Source organism: Mirounga angustirostris, unplaced genomic scaffold, assembly GCF_029215605.1.
Source record: "Mirounga angustirostris isolate CCGP_5_RB_7025 unplaced genomic scaffold, mMirAng1.0.hap1 SCAF_5, whole genome shotgun sequence".
Lineage (NCBI taxonomy): Eukaryota > Metazoa > Chordata > Mammalia > Carnivora > Phocidae > Mirounga > Mirounga angustirostris.
In genome coordinates this window covers 134,988,257-135,011,731 of record NW_026991713.1, presented here as the reverse complement: position 1 = coordinate 135,011,731, position 23,475 = coordinate 134,988,257, and the positions used below count along the sequence as shown (strand labels likewise).

Below are 23,475 nucleotides of genomic sequence, written 5' to 3'. Positions count from 1 at the left end.
AGCACCGACAGCACGTGCATTAGACCCCGCCTTGCAGCGCGCGTGCGCATTCAACTCACCAACGGCTGCCTGCCGGCGGCCCCTGCAGTCCCTGGGGGCTGCTGCAGTGAGACCTCACAATCCCTAGCACCCCCCCAGGCCGCCCCAGGCCAGCCAGGCAGGCCGGAGACCGACCAGAGTCCGGCATACCTCCTGCCTTGGTGTGCTGGTCCCCACGGTCCACCCCGGGGCCAGCTCGGTGCACGGCTGGGTCAGGAAAACCTGAGTCCGGGCAGGGAGAAGGTCAGGCCGCCCCTTCCCCCTCTTCCTCTGCACCTCCTCTCGTTGTCTTCCTGGCAGGCCCTGGGGACACAGGTCCAGCTCCCTCGCTGGTGTAAGAGGCAAAGGAGGGGGGCCCTTCCTGGTCACTCAGTTCACCCCATTTTAGATGAGTGGGGGCACCAGGGCTCAAGGTCACTCAAGTGACCAAGCGCAGCAGAACTGAGGCTCTCAGAAGTGGTGACATAAGCTTGCCTGTCACAGGGCTGTGACACAGCCCCAGGCAGTCGGACCCACAGGTGCGCTGCACACAGGAGCCTGAGGAGGTGGCCTCTGAGCCCAGCCTTGGCCAGGAGTCTGTCATGGATGGGGGTCACGCAGAGGGGCAGTGCAGCCAGGGGTTTCCGTGGGGGCAAGGGCTTGGTGGGCTCCCTGGGTGAGGAGGGCTCTAGGGCGGCTGCAGTGGGGTGTTAGGCATACACACTGGGAGGGGCTCTGAGTGCCCCACAGAGTCAGGGGCACAGCAGGGCGGGGTGGGCAGGAGACACAATCCAGGCCACCTTCTCAGAGCCACAGCGTCCTAGATTTGGAGGGAGCTTAGTGGGCATGTGATCACCCACGCCAGAGCATGGACGTCTAAGCGGCACCCAGACATGAGGAGGCCTGCTCCAGGGTCCTCCTGCACAGTGAGGGCTGTGGCAGGACCGGAGGGGCTGCCCATACCCAGGAGGGCGCTTCCGGAAATGCTGCTGCTGGCCTCCTGCAGGGGTGAGGAGGAGGAGGCAGCGCGGCCCCCCTGCGGAGTACAGAGCAGTGAGGGGCTGTGATTGCAGCCTTGTGGCTGGCAGCGGCGGGCACCACTGCGGTGGGAGCTGAGAAGGAGGACGTGCTGCTCGAGGCCCAAGTGATGCTGTGGATTTTGGGGGGACAGTAAGGAGCCTGACTTCCAGAACGGTGGGAGGTGGCAAGGTGAGCAGAAGCCCCAGACTCGTCAGAGTACCCCATGCCAGGAGGCAGCTCGGGGCCTCTGGGAACTGGGTTCTTGGCTCTTCGTGTGGGTGCAGATTAGGGAACGCCAGCCTGGGGAAGGGAGGCCAGCAGAGGAGTGTGGGATGGTGCTCCGTTGCCGTCCTCCACCGTGGAGCTGGAGGGGCTAGTCCAGGGCTCCCCGAGCACGGCAGCCAGACCCGCACTGCTGAGGTGGGGCTGCATCTGTAACGGGCACAGGACTTGGAGCTGCCGCTGGGCAGCCCCCCAGGATGCTCCTGCACAGGAGCCTGTCGTCCACGCGCAGGCTGGCGGGGTGCTAAAGCCGGAGAGGAAGAGGGGCTGATGGAGGCGGGCCTGTGCCAGATGACCTGGGCGTGACAGGGTTGTGGGTCCCCAGAACGGTGGGGACAGCAAGAGCTGCAGGCTCCTTCCAGCTCTGGGGGGTTCCTGAAGCTCTGCTCAGGAGCCGGGGGAACTTGGCTCTTCCCTGGGTGCAGAGTGGGGAACACTGGCCGCAGGAAGGGGGAGATGGGGAGGGAGAAAATCGCTAAGGCAATGGGATGAGGCAGGAGCTTCACGGGCTGGCCAGTGGGGACCCCAGGGAAATGCTCACCTTGATCTGCTCCCCTTCCGAACTGGAGGAGGTGACGGGTTGCATCCTGAACACACCAGCAGCAGCATGTCGTGGAGGTAGACGACACCCCTGAGCTGGTCTGGGGACCGAGAGTGGAGCTGCCACTGCTCCTGGCTCCGCATCGGCGGCGGCCGTGCGGTGGGGTGGGGAGACATGCCTGTGGGCGCCGTGGCTGTGACCTGCACTCAGGACGTGTGGGGACGCGTACAGGGGGCAGCAGGGCAAGCGGCAGCCGGTCTTCTGGTTCCCAGGGAACAGAGGACACCTGAGGCTGTGAGTGGACAAGGGAGGCCAGCCTGTTGAAGGGCAGGCATTCATGGTGGCAGCCAGTGAGCTTTGGGGTGGATCTGGACCCTGGGAGTGGCCTGGGCTGGAGGTTGGGCAGAAGATGCCCACCTGGTCCGGGACACTGCGGTCTGTAAGTACTTAGCTCCCTGACCCGCCAGGCCCCGTGCCAGCCGGTGCTAGGGGACCAATGAGAAGGAATCCTTGGCAATTTTGAGTCCCGTCTGCTTCGTGTGAGGGAGGGTTGAGCTGGCTCCGTGCCTGGCCTTTGCCCTCCTGGTGAAAGTCTGATTCTTCAGGACAAAGACACAGTTGGCAATAGGGCTCTTGGTGCAGAACAGGTTGGCGTTGTCAGGGGTCTTCAGCTCTGGTGGGGGACGGGCCGAAGAAGGGACTGAGGAAGGATCAGCTGTGCTCAGAAGGTGGCTGCAGGCCTGGGAGAAGGGAATGCATAGGAACAGAAAGGAGATTAGTGGGGGCCAAGGGGTGAGGGGTGTGGGCACTGGGACCCCTTCCTGGTGCCAGTGTTCCCCACTCTGCACCCCCAGCTCCTGAGCAGAGCTTCTAGAATCCCCCAGAGCTGGGAGCGGGCCTGGGGAGACGGGCAGAGTCCGGGTGTCTGCAGTACTGTATACAGGATTTGTCTTTAGAAACATTCTAGAAGTAGATAGTGGTGATGGGTGCACAGCATATTGAACTTACTTAATGCCACTGAATTTAAAATGAGTAAAAGGTAAAATTTCACTGTGTGTACTTTTTAAAACAAAATCTAATAGGCTGTAAAGTAGAGGAAGAAGAAGAAGAAGTAGAAACCAGGGTGTCATCACAAGGGAGGGAAGGACAGCTCTAGCAGCGCTGGCTCTCAGGAGCAGGTGCGGGGGCGCCGGGGGGGCTCCCCGGGGGAGGGGGCGCCATGGCTGAGCTGGAGATGCACCTGGCCCGGGGCTCGGCAACTAGCCCAGGACCAGGTTCCAGAGCTGGAGCTGGCTCCGTCACAGGAAGTCATGCGAAGGCTGGTTCTAGAATTGCTCTGTTCTGTGGCTGGCCCTGGATTGTGGCGGTGGTACCAGAACTGGGGAGAGAACCGTGATGGGTGTGCTTCCGGTCTGGATCTAGAACCAGAGCGGGCTAAGTCTCGAGCTCGAGCGGTCCGAGTGCTGACGCCGGAGGGAGCTCTAATTCTGGAGCTGGTCCTAGCTCTAGGCTCCCCCTCCCTCCCCGTGCCAGGTCTTGTGCTAGAGGTGGGGGCAGGTCTGTAGCCGCGCCCCCTTCCTGGCTGTGGGGTAGACGTTGTCCCACCTGTTCAGCTGTGAGCTCTGAGGGTCAGGGGAGTATCTGCCTGCACACTGAAGGGAGCACTACACAGGCGCTGAATGAATGAATGAATGAATGAATGAATGAATGAATGAATGAATGGAGTCAGCTAACCCAAGAGGCCGTTGTATCTCTGGTTTTTCACATCTGTAATGTAACAGCAGCCATGTCCTAGGACCGTTGGGAGGATGACCCTGCATCAGTACATGGCTAAGTGCCTACTGCGTGCTAGACGCTTCCGGAGCCTTGGGAATAAAGCAGCTTGGGTGCAGCTGACGGACGCAGCGCTGAAATGAGGGCACGCGGGGCCTGGGCTCAGCTGGGAGCCGCAACCGTGATGAGCAGGCTGCCCGCGTCTCCTTGTCCAGCAGCTCGGGACGAACCAGGGTGGGGCTGGAGGGGCCGTGGGGCTTGCTATCTTGGCAAACCATCAGAAAGAAGCTTCACTCTTCACGTTTTCTTTCTCATCTTGTCCCCCCACCCGCCGCATTGCGTTTCATCTCGTGGAAGGGGGTCATTCATTTCACCAGACACTAATGAAGGGAGCTGGGTGGTTTGCAATCTTCGCTCATATGAAGAAGCCTGTGGTGCACAACCCCGGATGAAGGTCAAGTGGAGAAGCGTTTCCTTGGGATAGATGCCCCGAGCTGGGCTGTTGAATCAAAGCGGAAATACATTTGTAATTTGGCTGCGTGCGGCCAGACCGCCTCCATGGGAGGGCAGCTTGGGTTCCCATCAACAATGAATAAAAAGTTCCTCTTTCTACACAGCTTCCAACTGTCCTTGTAATCTTTTGGATTTAGTCATTTTGTCATGACTGAGACTGAGTATACATCACGTGTGTAAGGCTGTTTATATTTCTTTCTCGTGAAGTGTATTTTTAATGTCTTTTGCCTGTTTTATATTGTGTGGCTGCTCTTTTTCTTTTTTTTTTTTTTTTAAAGATTTTATTTAGTTGAGGGAAAGAGAGATAGCTACAGAGAGCACAAGCAGGGAGGAGAGGGAGAAGCAGGCTTCCCGCCGAGCAGGGAGCCCAGTGCGGCACTCGATTCCAGGACCCTGGGATCATGACCTGAGCTGAAGGCAGACGCTTAACCGACTGAGCCACCCAGGCATCCCTGAGATTATGATTTGAATTGAAACCAAGAGTGGGACACTTAACCGACTGAGCCACCCAGGCGCTCCATGCTCTTTTTCTTATGTTTCTAGGATCTCTTTATTTACAGGGGGTTGTTAGGCTCTTGCCCAAGATAGGAGTTGTGGGCATTTGTCCCAGCTTACCATTCCTTCCTTTTTTAAGTTATGGAGTCTTCTCCTCTTGCACAATATTCAGTTCTCCCCAGTTTGATTTTTTGGATTCAATGTAATCCCCATAAAATGCCTCAACAGGTATCTCTTTGTGGAAAGCAATGAGCCTAGACAACCACTACTCTTTTGGTCTCTGTAGTTTGCCTATTCTAGACCATTCGTACGTCTGGAGTCCTACAATAATATGTGGCCCTTTGTGACTGACAGTCCATGTAGCTTAATGTTTTCAAGGCATCCATGTTTGTAGTATTTATCAGTAAATCATTCCTTTTTATGGCAGAACACTTTTCTGTTGCATGAATATATCATATTTTGTCCACTTGTTCATTAGTGGGTGGATTTTGGGGATGTTTCCTCCTTTTGGTTATCATGAATGATGATGCTATGACCATTAATGTACATAGATTTTCATGTTTTTCATTCTCTTGGGTACATACCTTGGAGTGCACTTGGTGGATTCGTGGTAACTCTATGTTTTCCTTTTTGGAGAACTACCTGTTTTCCGAAGGACTGCTATTTTATATTTCAATCAGCACTTTCTCCATATCCTCACCAAAACTTCATTATCTGTCTTTTTAATAATAGATGTCCTTTTGCATGTAAAGAGGTATCTTATTGTGGTTTTGATTTGCATTTCCTAATGAATAATTATGCTTAGCAGTTTTCATGTGTATACCTTTTTTTTATGGCCATTTGTATATCTTTTTTTAAAGGACTTATTTGAGAGAAAGAAAGAGTGTGAGGGGGGAGGGGCAAAGGGAGAGGGATGGAGAGAATTTCAAGCAGACTCTCCGCTAAGCACGGAGCCCGTCGCGGGGCTTGACCTCACGACCCCAAGATCAGGGCTGAAACCAAGAGTCAGACGTTTTAACCAACTGCATCACCCAGACACCCTTGTATATTTTCTTAGGGAAATTTGTCATAGTCAGATCCTTCCCCCACTTTTTAAGTGGAATGTTTATATTATTATATTATGGAGGTGTAAGAGTTGTTTAATATACATAAGTCCCTTATTAGAAATATTATTTGCAAGGGCGCCTGGGTGGCTCAGTTGGTTAAGCGACTGCCTTCAGCTCAGGTCATGATCCCAGGGTCCTGGGATCGAGTCCCGCATCGGGCTCCCTGCTCTGCAGGGAGCCTGCTTCTCCCTCTCCCACTCCCCCTGCTTGTGTTCCCTCTCTCACTGTGTCTCTCTCTGTCAAATAAATAAGTAAAATCTTTAAAAAAAAAAAAAAAAAAAAAAAAAAAAAAGAAATATTATTTGCAAATATTTTATCCCATTTGGTGGGTTGTCTTTCTCTTTATTGACACTTTTGATGCAAAAAATGTTCAATTTTATGAAGCCAGTTTATATTTTCTTTTATACTTGTGCTTTTGGTGTCCGCCCTTGAGGACTGATGTTCTCTGCTCAGTGGACTCCAAGTCTGGGCAGACACATTGCTGACTGTGGCCTCACCCAACAGCCTCGGACCAAGCCGACTCCACCTGACCCTGCCTTGAGGGCTCCCCCTTTCCTTTCCACTGACCAGAGGCCCGTGTAGAAGCTGAGTGTATTGGATACGTGGGTTGGGGGCTAGCGCAGTGGCCACTCTTGGTAGAGCCTTAGATGTGGTTTGAGCACTTTTTCCCTCTCTAAAGCCCCAAGCTGAATGCTCTGCCCTTTCAGCAGTTTTCCTGAGCCCCCTCTATATACCTGGCAAAAGCCTCCTGTGTTCACACAAGCTCAAGTGGGTCCTGCTGTTGCAAGTGGGAACTTCCCCTGGATGGAGCATGTCCAAGGTCGTCCCTGTGCCTGGCTGAGCTGCCCTACATATGCCGGGTTCCCTGAGAGGAAGGAGCTCTGTGCCAGGAGGGGCCAGGCTACAGCCCTGCGGTGAACAGCCTACAGACACTGTGTGAGTCGTCTTCTAAATAGATCTTTGAAAAATTGTGCAAGAATCTCTTTTGGATAAATTCCTAGGATCAGCACTGCTAGGCAAATGTATGCACTGATGGGACTTTGGCGGGTTAACCCTTTCTCTGGCATTGGCTTCTGAGGAATGCTTTAGTGCTTTCTAGTTTTATTTTTTATTTTTTTTATTTTTTAAAGATTTATTTATTTATTTATTTAAGAGAGAGAGAATGAGAGAGAGCACATGAGAGGGGTTAGGGTCAGAGGGAGAAGCAGACTCCCCGCCGAGCAGGGAGCCCGATGCGGGACTTGATCCAGGGACTCCAGGATCATGACCTGAGCCGAAGGCAGTCGCTTAATCAACTGAGCCACCCAGTGCTTTCTAGTTTTAGTCTGCCTTTCCACTGGTGACATTTTCCGAGTATGTGGTTGGCCACAGAAGAGCCAGCTGTTCCCTCATGGCTCCTGGCCCTCGTAGGACACTGACGAGTGATGGGATAGCACTTGCAAGATGATTGACAGGTGATTTACAAAAGGTCTGTGACTTCCGTCTTGCTTGCTCTTTCCTGTGTTGCTTCCCTCCCTCTGTCCCTCCGTGTGTGTCTCTCTGGTTCCCATTACTAAGAACCAAAAGAGGGCTCAGATCAGATCAGCTGACTTAAAAGAACTGAAATCTCGGTCCAAACTGAACCTCGCCAATAACTTGTGAATGAGCTCAGAAGTGGACCCTGCCCCAACCGAGCCTCAGTTGAAACCCCAGCCCAGCCTCTTGCGAGATGGTGGGGCACAGCTTCAGCTGAGCCGAGCCTGGATCCGAATCAGAGACACAGGAGATAACGTTTGTTCTGATGAGCACTTAGGCTAATGTGTCTCACAGCATCGACCACCAGTATATCCTTCCAGGGCCAGCTCCGGCCTGCCCTCCTCCCTCTCTCCCTCTGCCCTCCCCAGCTCTCTCCAGCCACACTGGTTCCTTCTCAGCATCTCTGGCCAAATGCTCCTGTGCCCCTGAGTCTCTGCATCTGGGAGCTTCCCCCAGCACACAGTTCCCAGACCTCTGCAAGGCTGGCTCCTCTTGTCTTTCTGGTCACAGCACAAATGCCACCCTGGAGGCCTTTTAGACCTACTGAGGAGCTCCTGGCTGGCCCTCCAGCACCCTGCTTCATTTCCGTGTATCATCTGCTCTTCTTCCTGTCTTTGTCCATCTCCCACTGTGGGCGGTGAGCTCCCAGTGGGCAGGGGCCATGTGGTCCCTTCAGCACTCACCCTGGATGACTGCAGGGGCACAGTAGCCAAATGAGTCAATGAGAGGGACTTGGAGCACCTTCCCACTTCTGAGAAGCTCATAATGAAAGGTCCAGTTGCTCTCCGTTGAGCAGTGAGCGCGCCCCCCCACCCCCCCACCCCCCATAGGTGCCGCCAGCACTGCAGCCCCAGGCAGGAAACTAGAAATTAAAACACACCTTTGGGGTCATCAAGGCAGGGGGTTCCCAGGCCCCAGGGGACAAAGGGGCAGGACGTGGGGCCTCCAAGGGGGATGAGGAGGACCTCGGATCCTCCAGGTCCCCCAGTTTCCGGCCACTGTTCTGGGGTTTCCAGTTCACTCATGAAGTCTACTCACCCCAGGCCCCGCAATGACTCCGCCCACTTGCACCTGAGGCTCCAGCAAGGGGGGTCGGTCCTTGGACAGGACCCCGGAGGAGCAGTCCAGTGCTCTGCCACATTCTGCATTACCCAGGTCCTCAGTCCCAGGCCGCCCTCTACTCCCAGGGACCCCAGGGAGTAGAAAGCATTTACGGGACTTAGCCAGGTGTGTCATCGATGGGGAACCGAGGCCGACCGACTTCTAGGAGCCTGTGGGACCCCCGGGACTTCTGCTGAGAAGGAAGGCCTTCCGTCTCTATTTTGGAGCCCCCTCGCCATGGGGGTGGGTGCTAGGGGCTTCCCCCGGTTCCAGGCGCCCAGAGCGGCGGACAGGGCCCCAGACCTGTCGTCTCCCCTCAGCCCTACCGACCCCGGGAACCTCGGAACACCAGCCCACCAGCCGGGGACCTCGCCCCTAGCGGTGCCGCGCGCCTAGGACCCATGGCCGTGAGACCGCGGAGTCGGGCGCTTGCGCACAACCGCTCCCCAACGCCAGACTTTCGGGCTCGCCAGGGATGTGGGCGTGTCCCCCGGCCCGAGGTGCCGCCAGCCAATCAGGGCCGCCTCCCGCCGGCACCGCCCACCGCGCGCGGTGCGGCCTTTCGGAACAGCGGGCGCGGCGGCGCACGGGGGTAGTCGAGCTGCGGCCGTCTAGCTGCTCCGAGCATGCAGCGGATCCCGGCTGTAGGCCTGGGCACCTGGCAGGTGAGGTGGACCTCGCGCCCCGGGGCGGGCGGGGCCTTTCCCCAGCCGCGGAGGGGATCCGCGGGGCCACCTGCCGCCCTCCCTCCCCACCCCCCGGCGCCACCGCCCTTGCCCTCTCCCGAGCATTAGCCAGTAAATGTCGGCGAAAGGCGGGAGCAGACGGTGGTCAGGCCGGTGTCGGGGCGGGAGGACCGGCGGCCACCTGCCCGCGGGCGCCCTGGGCCAGGGAACCTGCATCCCGAAGACTAGTGCGGTTTGGGACAGAACTTACTTACCTGTGCGAACCGGGGGCGGAACACTGTGCGCCCTCGTGTCCTCGGACTTTGTCACCGCTGTCCGGGACGTGAGACCCAGCGCTCACCGAGAGCCCTCCGCACCTGCTTGCCCTGTTTACTTAGACGTCGTGTTTAATAAAAGAAGCGATCGGATGAGTAGGAATTAGCATCATCAACCCCTGCTCAGCCAAGTATTATTCAAGTGATTTCTTCTAAATACTTTCCAACTCTTTAAAGAGCAAGGATGTAACTTTCTTCATGGTGGCTCTCCGCATCTAGCCGCTCAGTAAGCGCTCAGCCGGTTTAAATGCTTTGACTTCCCGGCCAGCCTTCTCTGGCTGTCTTCTGCACGTGGCTCAGTGTGGGAGCCCTGTCTTGCACACAGCGCAAGGAAAACCTGCAAACACTGCTTCAGAGGCCAAAACATTCCTTTCTGTTATTGTTGGACTTCAGGTGCACAGACTTGGATCAGTCTTAGTCACCCCTTCCTGATCATGCAGAGTCTTGTTTTTATGTGGTAGTTTTCAGTCGTGTAAGGTCACAGAGCTACTACCATCAGCTGTCTAATGCCCCAGAAGTGCCTATCAACAACCAAGCACAAAAACTCACTGGCTTGTGGCTTATTACTGCTGCGTGCAGGTGGTCAGCTGGGCAGCTCTGGGGATCTTGGTGCAGCTCACTCCCATGTCTGGGGTTTGGCTGGTCTCGGTTGGGACGTTTGGGGCTGCTCCACCTGGCTCCACCTAACTCTCAGCCTCAAGCAGGCTAATCTGGGATATTCTCCTGGTGATGGCTGAAGCACAAGGGAGCCAGGGAAATGCACAAGGCATCCTGAAGCCTCGGCTTGGAACCAGCATCTCCGCTGCATTCTGTTGGGCGCAGTAAAACACAAGGACAGCCCAGGTTCAAGAGCCGGGGGAATATAGCTCATTCTGAGTCTGTGGAATCACATTAAATCCATAGATCAATCTGGAGAGAACTCACAACTTTATGGTATTAAATCTGGCTTTCTACAAACATAGTATATTTCTCTGTTAATAAATTGTCCTAGATAGATTGCATCTCTCACTGTCTCTTCATCTGGTTGTATATTCAGCTTTCCCTTCATTTGTTGGAATTATTCCTGGATACTGGACAGTCTGTGATACTATTGGAAATGAAACTTCTCTGAAATTATGTCTTCAGCTCATTTGTTGTTGATGCATAGAAAAACAATCTTCTCCGGCATCTGGCTGGCTCAGTCGGTAGAGGGTGGGACTCTTGATCTCAGGGTCAGAAGTTCAAGCCCCATGTTGGTTGTGGAGCCTAGTTAATAGAAAAAAACAATCTTCTTTGGTATATTCAACACATTTCCAGCCACGTTGCTAAAATGTCCTATTGTTCTCTTCATTTGCCTATAGATTCATTTGGGTTTTCTACATAAATGATCATACCAGCTTCAAATAATGCTACTTTCATTTCCTTTTTTCTGATCCTTAAGTCTCAAATTGCCTTTTCTGAGCTGATTGTGATAGCTAGGGCCTCCATTACCGTGGACATTCTTGTTTTGTTCCCGATCTTAAAGGGAATGTTTCTGATACTTACACGTTTAGGATGATGTCTGCCCCAAGGTTTTTTGGGTTGTGTTTGTTCTTGATATTTTTGTTATCATTGTTGTTTTAAATGTGGGTATTCCTTACCAGGTTAAAGAGTTCCCTTTTGCCCTAGTTCACTGAGACTTTAAATCAGGAATGGGTGTTGAATCTTATGCAACATTGATTGACATGATTTATTTTTTAGTCTATTAATGTGAATTATTATGGATTTCCTAATATCAAGCTATCCTTGGCTTTCTCAGATAACTCAGGGTGGGTGTGGTATTTTTTTTTTCCATAATATATTGTTGCATCCAATTTGCGGTTATTTTACTTAGGGTTTTTGCAACTGTTATTCATGAGTGAGATGAATGTGTGACTGTCCTTTTAATATTTTTGTCTGCTTTTGATTCCAGGGATATGCTGGGTTAGTGGGATGAATTGGGAGTATTCTTTGTTTTTCCCCTCTCTGAAAGATTTTGTGTTAAATTGGGATGATTTCGTCCTTGAAAATTTTGTAGAACTGTGTGTGTGTTTAACTAATTGCTTCATTTAAAAAATAAATATAGGACAAGTCAGCTTTTACTTCTTCTCAAGTAAGTTTTTCTAGGGACTTTTCCTATTCTTTTCATCTTTCCAAATTGTCAGCTTGTAGTTACTGATAATATTTTCTGAGATTTTGGGTCTCTGTTTAATCTGTATGACTGTTTTTCATTCAGATCATTAAAAAAAAAAAAAAAAGGGTCCCATCAGTCTCATCAGAAGTTTGTCCACCTTATTCAGATTTTTCAAAGAACTGGCCTCCAGCTTGTTGATCTCTGTCATGTCTTTATTGGATGTTCGTTCTTGTTTTCAAATTTTCTCTTTCCTTCTAATTTCTTGGCGGTTTATTTCCTGACTTGAGATGAATGCTTCATTAGCTCTCAGCCCCTCTGAATGTGTTGCTCATCAAGAGAAGACCATTACACATGGTGCATGGGGTTCCACGAAGGTCGAGTGAGCAGGTGCTTTGTGAACCACGAAGCCCTTTGGGAAGGCTCAGTGCGATGTGTTGTGAACCCTGCCCAGGCTTCTTCCCTGCTTCCATCCCTTTGCTTGCTTGAGCAGCCCCGGTTCACAGTGAGCAATTCTGAACTTCCACAGTCTTGATGGAATCCATACCGTTCCTGTGGGTTTGGGGAGATGCTGCAGGGGTGGTGGATTATCTTCATGTGAGTATACACCTGTTCACCTTTACCCCTGGATTTCTGGTCTTGTTGGGTAGAAGGTGAGTCTACACCTTCTAGTATCTCAGTTACTATTATGATTCCTCCTCCATTTCTTTATTCCTCTGTTCATTCAGGAAGCACAGCATCTGGCTCCATTATTTGCAGGCACTAAAAATACCTATAGAGTTTTCCCCAAATAAGGAAAGGAGTTGGAACTTGGATTGTGTCTAAATCCTTTCTGACTCTGACATTCCCTAATTTTAGTGCTGACTGATACTTGCACCAATTCCGTGACCTCCTCACTTACGCACCGTTTGAGTCTACATTTTAGAGTGAAAAGGTGGGGTCTCCTGAATGTGAGTGGATTGCTTCTGTCGTGCTCATTCTGCAGGCGGCTCCAGGGGAAGTGACAGAGGCAGTGAAACTGGCCATCGACGCCGGATATCGGCACTTCGACTGCGCTTACTTATACCACAATGAGAGTGAGGTCGGAGCCGGGATCCAGTGCAAGATCAAGGAGGGTGTGGTGAAACGAGAGGACCTGTTTATCGTCAGTAAGGTAGGACTTTACATACAGGGCCAGCAGGGTGTCGACCACGCGGGGCTTGGTTAACAAGACGGCTGACCCAGCGTGTGGAGGGGTTTCTGGACTCCTAGGAGCTGGAACCAGACCTGACTAGACTTGGGCAGCTTGGTACACGTGCTGGGAGTTGTGCGGGTGAAGGCGTCCAGGACAGGGTGACGAGCAGAGGGGACAGCTTGCACAGAGGCACGAGGCGTGGGACAGCACCTTGGGTACAGGGACCTAGAAGAAGCTTGGTGTTCCTGGATTGGAAAATGGTAGGCACCAGAGTCCTGAGAAACGAGGCTGGAGCAGGGGACGGGCCAGATCACAGAGGCCTGCATGCCTTTTAAGGGCCTTACTCTTTTTCCCATAGATAAAGGCGCACAGTTGAAGGTTTTTACGTAGGGAACTTATCCTCTACAGCAGTGAGACTTGTGTCCTATCTAGGCGATTACAGCCACTGAACGGAGCGTGTGTTTGAGCAGGAGGCAGAAGATAGGAGACACTGAGGGCAGCATGGGTGGGAGAGGAGGGTGGCCCGGACGTGGACAGTGGAGACGGTGGAGGAGGGGGACAGCCATGCAGCCGGTTAGGGGCAGACCCAGACAGCAGAGTTCAAGAACTCCTTTGCTTTTGACTTTGAAGCGAAACATTAACACCCTGTGGCCAGGAGCCACGGGCCCTCATTCCAAGTTGTCTCTCACAAGCCCCGAGAGCCTGGGTCAGTCATTGGATGGCGCGGGGTCACAGTGTCGTTGTGTGTAAAGCGAGACTCAGATTTGATCATCGCCTGAGTAGTTTCCAGGTCCGATGTCCATAATTGCACAATTCACTGCTGTTTCTGTAGAACATTTGCTCTTCTGTTTTACTCTCTGATGATTTCTGTAATTCGTCGCTGCTTCTAAAGCTAGAGCAAAGGGCGAGTAAGGGAGATGCCTAGGTACGCACCTGGCCGAGGGACAGATGTCTCTCCTGCTACCCCAGGAAGGGAGGTGGGTGCTGGGACTGCTGAGGCCAGCCAAGATCCGGGGGAGAGCTGTGCTCATTACTCTAGACATTTGCAAAAGTCATGGAAATATAATTTAAAAAAAAAATCACTTTATGTATTCACCATCTAGGGAGTCCTGTTGTTAACAAGGTATTTTTAGTTTTTTTTTGTTTTTCTTCTCTTTTGTCAATATACTGTGTTTACAGTATGTTTTTACATCTTTGCATCCTCTTTCTTGTACTTGTTTTGTGTTTTCTCTTGCTTTGTCGGAGCCTTTAGATTGGCTCCCATCACAGTTAATACTAAACAGTCTGATGGGAAGTAACGAGAGGAAAAACCAATCACGGATTTTCTACTTACCAGAGGGCGGGGAGGGAAATATCCAAGTTAGTACCGGTGAATGTTCACTCGCCCACCTAACTTAACTGCACGAGTGTGAGGCCTTCATCCCCAAGGACTTCACCATGGCGCTGAAGTGGGAAAGACAATGCAGAATTTCTTCTGAGTTTCCCTCCTCCCCTTTCTGCTCCCAGGCGCTGGGTTTGGTTTGGTTTGGTTTGGTTTGGCTTTGGTTTTTTTTTGGTCCCAGTGGATCCAGATAACCAGACGGCCCCCCCACCAAATAGTTCATAGTACCTCCAACTTCCCTTTAGTAGGACTTGGGCTGCAGAGCCCAGTTTTGGAGATCCCTCCTCGAGGGAGTCCCAGAACCATCTGAGGATAACGTCACAGCCCTGTTGTGTTTATTGCCATCTGGTCTTGGATGTTGTCTGTCTTCCTGATACTGGATTTGTGGGGCCAAGGGGCAGACGTGTTAACCCTGGCTTCCCTCCTCCCCTCGACAGCTGTGGTGCACCAGCCATAAGAAGTCCTTGGTGAAAGCAGCGTGCACCAAGAGTCTGAAGGCCTTGAAGCTGGATTACTTGGACCTCTACCTCATACACTGGCCCATGGGTTTCAAGGTATGAAAGGTGCGAGCAGCACCTTCCTTCCTGGTCACGCCCTTCGGGTGGTGCAGGGAGCGTGGGCCTCAGCTCGGCAGAAGCCTGGGCTCCAGGCCCCCCTGACCCCTGCGGGCCCCCATCAGCTCACTCCTCTGCCTCACAGCCCGGGGAGGAAGACATGCCCTTGGACCACAGCGGCATGGTGATACCCAGTGACACCGACTTCCTGGACACATGGGAGGTGAGCCATGGGCTGGTGGGCCTCCAGGCAGGGTGCCGGGCCTCCGGGAGCTGGCTGTGTTCCAGCACAGGTGTGCAGTATGAATGGGGAACGCACACCTGACTCAGAAACTCAGACACCTGGGCGGCCGTCTGCTTCCTTAGTCCCGGCTGGTTCCGCTCTCCGAATCGTCTGTTTGAGGGGTTACTGAGGCAGACCTCCCTGTCAGGCTCAGTGTGGACTTGTTTTTTGATTAGAAAACATCACGCGGTCGTTACAGAAATACGGAAGAGGATAAAAAGAAAATTTAATAATCCCATTTTTCGGGCGCCTGGGTGGCTCAGTTGGTTAAGCGACTGCCTTCGGCTCAGGTCATGATCCTGGAGTCCCGGGATCGAGTCCCGCATCAGGCTCCCTGCTCGGCAGGGAGTCTGCTTCTCCCTCTCACCCTCCTCCCTCTCATGCTCTCTGTCTCTCATTCTCTGTCTTTCAAATAAATAAATAAAATCTTTAAAAAAATAATAATAATAATCCCATTTTTCCATTATGTGGTGGTAACGACCACTCCTGGTCTGTAGCTGCCGAGGGCTTGACTGTAAGGGCTCGTGGGAGCGATGCCAGGCAGCACGGCCAGGTCTGGGGGGCGCTGGGGGAAGCTGGAGGGTGGTGAGGGTTATAGCCTGTTGCTGGAGTCCAGACACGAGGGGAGGAAGAGGCCTCAAGCAAAGCAGCAAGCACGGGAGTCGGGGCGAGGGATGCCAACTGTCCTGGTATGGAAGGGGGCCGGGGGGTCCCGCTGCCCTGGGCCGACGTGGCGCCCTGGTATGGAAGGTGGCCGGGGGTCCCGCTGCCCCAGGCCACGTGGTGCGTGTAATCTTGCACACCGATGTGGGGTAGAGGAGGGCAGGGGTGAGGCGTGGGAAGCAGGTGAGGTCACGCTGAGTCAGGGAGAGTCGTGGGAGCTGGCCTCGGAGTACCAGCAGAACGAGGGGGTGCACAGACGGGGAGGAGCTCTAGCCAGGCCACCCTCTCCCCCCATTCCTCTTAAACAGGGGACTCAGCGGAACAGATTGGCTGAGCAGTCTGGGCTGTGAGGCCGGGGGCCAGCGGCCCCAGCCCTTTCTGATCCACCACATGGCCTCTCGGGAAGCCGTGGGTTAAACTCTGGGCCGTCTGTGCACAGGAGCGGGGTTCCGGGTGGTGCCCGGGGGGTACAGCTGTCCAGCCTGCAGCTGTTGTGCGCTCACTGGTCGCCCGCCCGTGGCCACTGTGGACTCCTGCTGATGCATGCGCGGCTCGGGGCCAGCCAGAGACTGACGGCCCCTTCCTGTGCTTAGGGAGCATATAATCTAGGTAGAAAGAGGGGTGAGCAAACAGCAGTGGATGTCCTTGCCCAACACCGTATCAACAGGTTTTCAGAGTAAGAGGAATAATAACAGCTGCAATGTTGAGCGTTCACCACTTTCCAGCCCGGAGCTAAATGCTGTGCCTGCATTATTTGATGGAATCTTTAAAACAATCCTGTGACATGGACAAGCTTGTCCCGGCTAGCAGATGAGGACACTTAGGTTTAGTGCGATCATATAAATGCACCCAAGCTCACCCAGCCAGGGAGAGGTGGAAGTGGATTAGGCCCTGGGGGCAGAATGCCTGGGGGGGTGTCCGGGGGCTATTTAGGGATCCTGGATGCAGCTGGTTCCTGCAGTGTGCAGAGGAGTGAGGGGCGTGGATTATCAGTGGAGCAGAACGACTCTTTGTTCTCTTTAGGCCATGGAGGACCTGGTGGTTACGGGGCTGGTGAAAGCCATTGGGGTGTCAAACTTCAACCACGAACAGCTTGAGAGACTTCTGAATAAACCCAACTTGAGATTCAAGCCAATGACTAACCAGGTGAGTTGGTGGAGTTGGCTTTTCAGCTGTCCCTTCCATGTGGCTAAATGGGAAACGGAAGAAGGGGTGGGCACATAGTGGGCATTTTTCTCCTGTGGCTGCAAATGGGTGCCTTAGGGAGCAGTTAGGCAGGTAGCTGGCGCCGAGGCAGGGGAGCTGCTCCAGAGGCTTGTCCGGACAGGTGGTGCCCTCAGAAGGCAGGGCGGGGGCCGAGCTGGGTTTTCTCCGCGCAGAAGCGGTGAAGGGTCCCGGCGTGCCCTCCTCCCTCACTAACAGTGGTGCTCATAGCTTTCCTGGGAAAGCACCCGGGCCCCCTCCCCTCTCTCCAGCCTCACAGGGTGGGCAGCTGAAAGACCGCCACGTTCACAGACACTCCCAGGACTTCTGTGCAGAGAGCTGGCTCGTGAGGAAAGGGCATTTTTGTAGCACTTTATTTTACCTAGACGTTTGCTCAAGTGTCATGTACATTTACAAAGTGCACGTACATGACAGTAGAGCTTGATAGACTCTCCTAACTGGAGCCTCGCTGTGCTCTGCATCCAGGTCTAGAAACAGTGTGGCCAGCACCTGGGATCCCCACCACACTCTTTTCTGTGGACCAGCCCCTGACAAAGGGCAGCCTCTATGCCGATTACTAAAGCACAGAGTAGCTTTGAACTTTATGTAGATAACGTGACACATTATGTGCTCGTTTGTATCTGGCTTCTTTCAACCTTGTATTTGTTAGATGCTTCCGTGTTCGTGTATGATTGTCCCCCGTTCTGATCTCTGCATGGTATTCCATTACATGAGTAGAGCGTAGGGTAGTTATCTATTCTAGCGCTGATGGGGACTTGGGTAGTTTCTGGTTTGGGGACATTAAGAATAGAGCATCACGTTCCGTTTCTTATTAAAAAACCTTCCTAGCTGAAGTACCACATGGATACGGGAAAGGGTGTCGCTTGGTGAGTCTCCGCAGGTGAGGTGCCCGAGTGGTCAGCACCCAGAGCAGGAAGCAGAACAGCCTCTGCCTCTAGAAGCTCTTCTAGCTGCTGTCCCCACGTGAGGCACAGCTTAGTTTCCCTGCTTTACAACCTTGCGCACCTAGAATCTGTTCATGTGCGTCATAGCTCCTGTCCTGTCAGGGTTTGGGGCGGCACTGTAAATCCAGGGGACGGTTGGTGCCTCATCTGTGGGGTGCAGAGGGGCTGGAGGGTATGTTTCCTAGTTAGGGTTCTGAGCCCCCAGGAACGTGGGTTCAGTAGGGTTTTCAGAGAGCCCAGCGGCTTTGTGTTTCCGCTGCTGCTGCTGGCCATGCCCCGCACGCCCCCGAGCTCTGTCCTGGAGCCCACAAGGCACTGTTGTAGCTCTTCATTCACCCTAAACCAGCATCTGTTTTCAGCCCACTGAGAACCTGGAATCGTACGTGAGAATTTAGAGAATGTGGAGACGGGAATCCTGCGCTCCAGTTTCTTTAATGTCCATCGGTGTCCCCTGGAGCGTGTGTGCCCCGTGACTCCCCAGCCTCGTTCGCTCTCCTCACAAGTGTTGCCAGAGCACGTTCTGTGTGGCTAGCTTATTCTAGATGCTGGGGAGATGTCTGGGAGCGCAACAGTCAGACCAAACCCGTGCCTTCACGGAGGGAGACAGACGATGGCAAATCAGTACAACATCGAGGATGTCAGTGACGCAGGCTAGAACGGAAAGTAAAGGACCAGATTGAGGGCCTCACCGAGCAGGCGCTGTCTGAGCGTCCAGGGAACGCAGGTGTCCCTCCTGCCCATTCTCAGTGGCCTGTCACTTCACAGGCGTGGGTCATGTAGCTCTTCAGTGACAGAGCCGAGACATTAATGCGTGCCCTGTTTCCTGATGTACGGTTGGTCTGAATTTTCTTGGTAAGCTGGGATTCTCTTTGTAGATTGAGTGCCACCCGTATCTTACCCAGAAGGATCTGATCCGTTTTTGCCAGGCCAGAGATGTGTCCGTGACCGCATACCGGCCCCTCGGTGGTTCCAGGTAGGGCTGCGTCGGTGGTGCTGAGTCGAGGCTCTAGCAGGAAAGAGATGCACCCTCCAGCTGAATTTGGGTAGTTGGCAGAGGGTCTCAGGAAGGAGGGAGTGGGCAGGGCGTGCAGGGACCACAGGCACCTGCAGGGGGCGCTCACAGCACCCCTGGACCCTGTAGTTGAAGGAGGGGGCTGGTGCTGGGAGCCAGAGGAGAGTCACTTTGAGGGACAGAAGCAGCTGGGAGCAGCCTCTTGCAGAGCTCTGGACTAGCACGTAGGGTCCTCTGCTAGGCCTCTCCGTTGGGCTGGTTCACAGACATCCCCTTTTCCCCAGAACAGAGACTCCACCCATCCTCTTTCCCCAGAACCTGAACTGTATGCTCCCTCCATCAGCTAAGCTAACGAGCCCCCACTCGCGCGGCCCCTGGACCAGACACCTGGAAATCCGGCCTTTCCAATCCATCAGCAACATCCACTGATTATTCTGCCAGAGGACCTGGGATCTGTCTCTTGATCTCTGTTCTCGCCATCCCTGCCTTAGTTAACTGGGAGTTCTCACGGGTAATTCTGTGGCCTCTTCACTCCGGCCAGATTTGCCCTGTTCATGTTCACGGTAGCCGAAGGGGGCACCTCAATACGATCATGTCACTTTCCTGCTTAAAAACTCTTCAGGTCTTGGCATGGCCTAGGATCCCAACTGGTCTGGCCTCTGCCTACTTCTTGCCTCACTTCTTCCTGCAGGAAGTGTGCACACCAACCACTTTAAACTACGTGGGGCTCCCAGAATAGAGCACGTTCTTTCCAGTCTCTGTGCCTCTGCACACTGTTCTCTTTACCTAGAATCTTGCTGTTATCCTTTTTTTTTTTTTTAATCTGGCTAACTCTGATTTCTAGTATATGGTTTAATTCAGCGTCACCACCTCCAGGAAGCCCTCCCGACTCCCCATAGTCAGGTTTTGTCCATAGCCCTTGTTGCACTGTCTTGTCATTAATTCCTTTTCCCACTTGTCAAAGCTGCTTGAGTGCAGGGACAGCATGTGATGTGTGACTCCGCCAGCCCCTGGCTCAGTGCCTGGGACAGAGCAGGGGCCCCGGGAGGGCTGGAAGCATTTGACTCTGATTCTCTGTGTGTCTCCCATGGGAAGCAGGCACAGGTGTTTGAACTTGGTAGCAGCAAGCGAGTTGCTGGAAGGCCGGGTGGTGGTGTGCAACTGAGCGTGGGGTCCCGGGGCCACAGTGTGAGGTGGGAGCCGCCCAGGGGAGGGGAACCAGCTGAGTGCTGGGCCCACGGCAAAGGCAATCAGCCGTTTAGTTCCTTCAGGAGATGCTGAGCACTGTTTCTAGAGCAGTGCTCAGAACGTACGAGCGGCTTAAAGAATGTTCCTGCAGAAATGTCTCTCCGGGGAGGTTAGGGCCCGTGGGACCCACGCTGAGGAGAGGGCCATTCTGTGCACTGGAGCCCGACACGTCCCCAGTCTTGGGCTTGTGCTGGTATTTGAGTTGAACTTTTCTCGACTCGCCATCATCATCAACAATTACTTAGGAACAGTGCCGCGGGCACACTCCAGGCCTTGCGGCAAGTGTCAGAAGGGCACACCCCAGAGCATGGGCAGGCCCTCCGATGTTGCCACCTTGTTGTCGAGGACACACCGAATGACCGTGAAAGCAGGGCATCCGGCTGTTTCCACGGGGGTGTTAGCACTGGTTGTGGTGGGATTTGGGTGATGAGCTCTCCTGTACCATTTAACTTCCCTACAGGGAGCAAGTACTGTGCTCAGACAAACACAAATCTGGGTTTTACGTTGTGTGTTTTGAAGCAAGAAGCACACGTTTGACCCCCTGACTCCCTGCCCGGTCCTGCTCTCTCTAGTGAGGGGGTGGACCTGCTGGATGACCCCGTGATTCAGAGGGTGGCCCGGAAGTACAACAAGTCTCCAGCCCAGGTAGGAAGGGGCTGCCGGGGCTAGGGGGTGGGGGTGGGGGGGCGTGCCCGCTTCCTTGGGGAGCCAGGGACTGGATGGAGGAAGGGTTCGCTCACGCTGGCCCAGATGACCCCTGCCCGGAGCTCCCTCGGCCCGCCAGCCCAGGGCCGTGCTCCCAGCCACTGAGGCTGCGAGCCGCCGTGGGCAGGATCCCGGATGGGGGCTCTGGGGCCGTGTCCCTCGGCCCGCCAGCCCAATGGGACAGGGATGGGCTTTACCACTCTCTTCCGTGCTCTGATGTCCAACGACTGGGGGTTGGGCGCCTCAGTGAATTCTCATTAATTCACTGAATTCTCCATGGGCCAGTGGCAGTCATTTTTTTTTTTAAAGGTTTTATTTATTTGAGAGAATGAGATAGAGAGAGAGAGCATGAGAGGGGGGAGGGTCAGAGGGGGAAGCAGGCTCCCCGCTGAGCAGGGAGCCCGATGCGGTACTCGATCCCGGGACTCCAGGATCATGACCTGAGCTGAAGGCAGTGGCTTAACCGACTGAGCCACCCAGGCGCCCCGTCAGTCATTACACACACATTGGAAGAACTGTCCAGAAAACGCCGGTTTGGTTCCTGAAGGATTTTGGAACAGAAGAGCTTATAATAAAAGCTCCAGCTGCCCCTGACTTTTGGACTTCATTGCACAATATAACGTAAACTGCGCGGGAAACAGCTAGCTCCATGGGATTTCCCTTGTCTGATATTAGACTTTTTTTTCTGTAGATTTTGCTCCGATTTCAGATCCAGAGGAATGTGATAGTGATCCCCAAATCGGTCACCCCAAAGCGGATTCTTGAGAATATCCAGGAAAGTGCTTTTCTTCTTTTACTCGGAGGGTTTGGGATCATATGTTAGTTAGCTGGGTGTCTGACCACTGCAGCAAACGGGCCCCCTGTGGCTTTGACACGGCAGAGGGGCGGGATGAAGCTGTGGCCACAGCACAAGGAACCCGAGAGGGTGACCGCACCGGCCTAGGAGCTGGCAAACCAGCTGAAACAGGGAACAGAGAGGTGATGAACCAGGGAGTCGGCCAGAGGCGCCCAGGGCGCCCGCCCAGCCAGGAGCCTGCTCCCCAACCCTCAGGACCGCTGGCCCTGGGGCTGCCCTGAGCCCTCCAGAACTGAACCCAGCCTCCCCCGAGGCCCCAGCTCGCCCTCCAGTCAGAACTGCGTGGACACCGAGTCCCTGGTTTCTGCTGGACTGGGGTGGAGGATCCCCTGTGGGGAGAGGCCAGACCCCCGGCCACTGCACCTTCTCTCCCAGCTCCTCAGCAGCGACTAGGGTTGGCTCTCCTGGGAGAAAAGCTCTGATTTTAGGAGTGAGTCCTAGTCCTCGAGTGTGTGAAGAGCAAAAGGGCGGGCAGGGTGGCGGGAGGCAGCTTAGAATTCTGCTTTAGAAGGAAAGGACATGAAAATCACACCGTGTTACAGATACTGTTAGACTTAACGGTCCCGGGGCCCATGTGTCCTCTGGGCTGGCAGGGTGTGGGGCACAAATGGTTTGGGGCTTTGGTTTTTCATTTTTTAGTTTTTGTGAGCAGTGGGGAGAAAATGCTTTGCTGCACCTCTTAACTCTTCTGGGATGTCCTTACTCCCGAGGGGTGCATGCAGTTCCCACCCAGCCCTGGGCAGCCGGCAGCCGGCGGCGGCGGCTCACAGTCCACGTGCGGGTGCGGAGGCCGATGCTCTGGGGGATTTGCTGATGTCACACGCGGTGTTTCATCCGCAGCGCCATGTCCCCGACGGGCCTGGCTCAGTGCCTTGCAGGTGACGCGTGCTCAGCGAAATGTTCACCGATCTGAACTGGCTGTGAACATCCGTTTTGGCTGCAGGTGTTTGACTTCGAATTATCAGAACAGGATATGAATGACATCCTCGGCCTAGACAGGAACTTCCGAATGTGCAGCTTACCCATGTAAATATGTCTCCTTTACTTCCTCTCATGACAGGGATTGGTTCCTGAAGAGGTGCTGATTATATACGTTTGAGGTTAAATTAAGCCTTTTCATCAGTCTTTCCTGTTTGAGGCTGGGCCACTGAGTGAATCCAAAGACTAATTTAATTTAATACATCGGGGAGCTTGAAAGTACATGACTGTCGCTTTTAGTATGTTTCTTTTAAAAAGAATGAACATCTCTATTTTTTATTTGTTTTCCTGTTTTTCAGAGCTAAAAACCACAAGGACTATCCTTTCAACATAGACTACTGAGCATGGCTCCCCCCTTCCTCCTCCTGCTGCCGGACAGATGCCCCAGGTCTGACCCGCCCCGCCTCTGCACAGGGCGGCCAGGGAGGGGAGGGACGGGGTTTGATTTGGGTGGATTCCTGCCTGGAATAGAAGCTGAGCTCCCTGAGAAATTCACACGGTTCAGCCGGTCTCAGTGATGGAGACAAACACCATGGGAGTGGTGATTACTCTCCATGGAGAACCCTCAGTCCTAAGGATCCTTTGAGCACAGTGTGATGGGATTTTTACAAGATAAGCTATGTGGCCTGTACTCTCAAAATAAAGATTGTATTATGGAAATACTTAAATACAAGAGTTGAGGTGGGGTGTCAACGAGTCTCTACATCTGTCACTCAAGTCCCCTCACCAACCCTGGGCCCTCCTTGTGTCATCTGTGCTTCTCTGTCCCTGCCAATCCCCCCAAAATCCTTAACCTTCACACATCCAGAGAACCCCTGGCTGAACGTGGGAGAGGTCTCAGTTCAACACAGAGGCTTTTCTTCTTATTTAAATATAGCTGGGAAAACCCAGCTCGGAGAGGACATGTGGCCCATCCCCCTCATGCACTCAGGGTCCAGCCCGTCCACGTGCCGCGTGAGGA

At 53.7% G+C, this 23,475-nt stretch overlaps 1 protein-coding gene across 2 annotated transcripts; it reads left to right on the top strand.

Moving 5' to 3' along the window:
* The first annotated feature begins 8,900 nt into the window (after positions 1 to 8,900).
* LOC123844263 (1,5-anhydro-D-fructose reductase) lies at positions 8,901 to 23,194 on the top strand. 2 transcript variants are annotated; one of them, XM_054507384.2, is made up of 10 exons: positions 8,901 to 9,029; positions 12,478 to 12,645; positions 14,485 to 14,601; positions 14,747 to 14,824; positions 16,571 to 16,693; positions 18,591 to 18,688; positions 20,548 to 20,620; positions 21,372 to 21,456; positions 22,481 to 22,562; positions 22,814 to 23,194. In XM_054507384.2, the coding sequence occupies exons 1-10, from the start codon at positions 8,991 to 8,993 to the stop codon at positions 22,854 to 22,856; spliced, it is 906 nt and encodes a 301-aa protein (XP_054363359.1). In that variant the 5' UTR covers positions 8,901 to 8,990; the 3' UTR covers positions 22,857 to 23,194. The 2 variants fall into 2 exon arrangements, with proteins under 2 accessions (XP_054363359.1, XP_054363360.1); XM_054507385.2 differs by lacking the exon at positions 14,747 to 14,824.
* Positions 23,195 to 23,475: the final 281 nt, after the last annotated feature.

Coding starts and splice junctions, on each gene's coding strand:
- LOC123844263 (XM_054507384.2), top strand. CDS start 8,991: ATGCAGCGGATCCCGGCTGTAGGCCTGGGCACCTGGCAG. Junction 16,694..18,590: donor TCAAGCCAATGACTAACCAG/GTGAGTTGGTGG, acceptor TTCTCTTTGTAG/ATTGAGTGCCACCCGTATCT. Junction 21,457..22,480: donor GATTCTTGAGAATATCCAGG/AAAGTGCTTTTC, acceptor TTTGGCTGCAGG/TGTTTGACTTCGAATTATCA.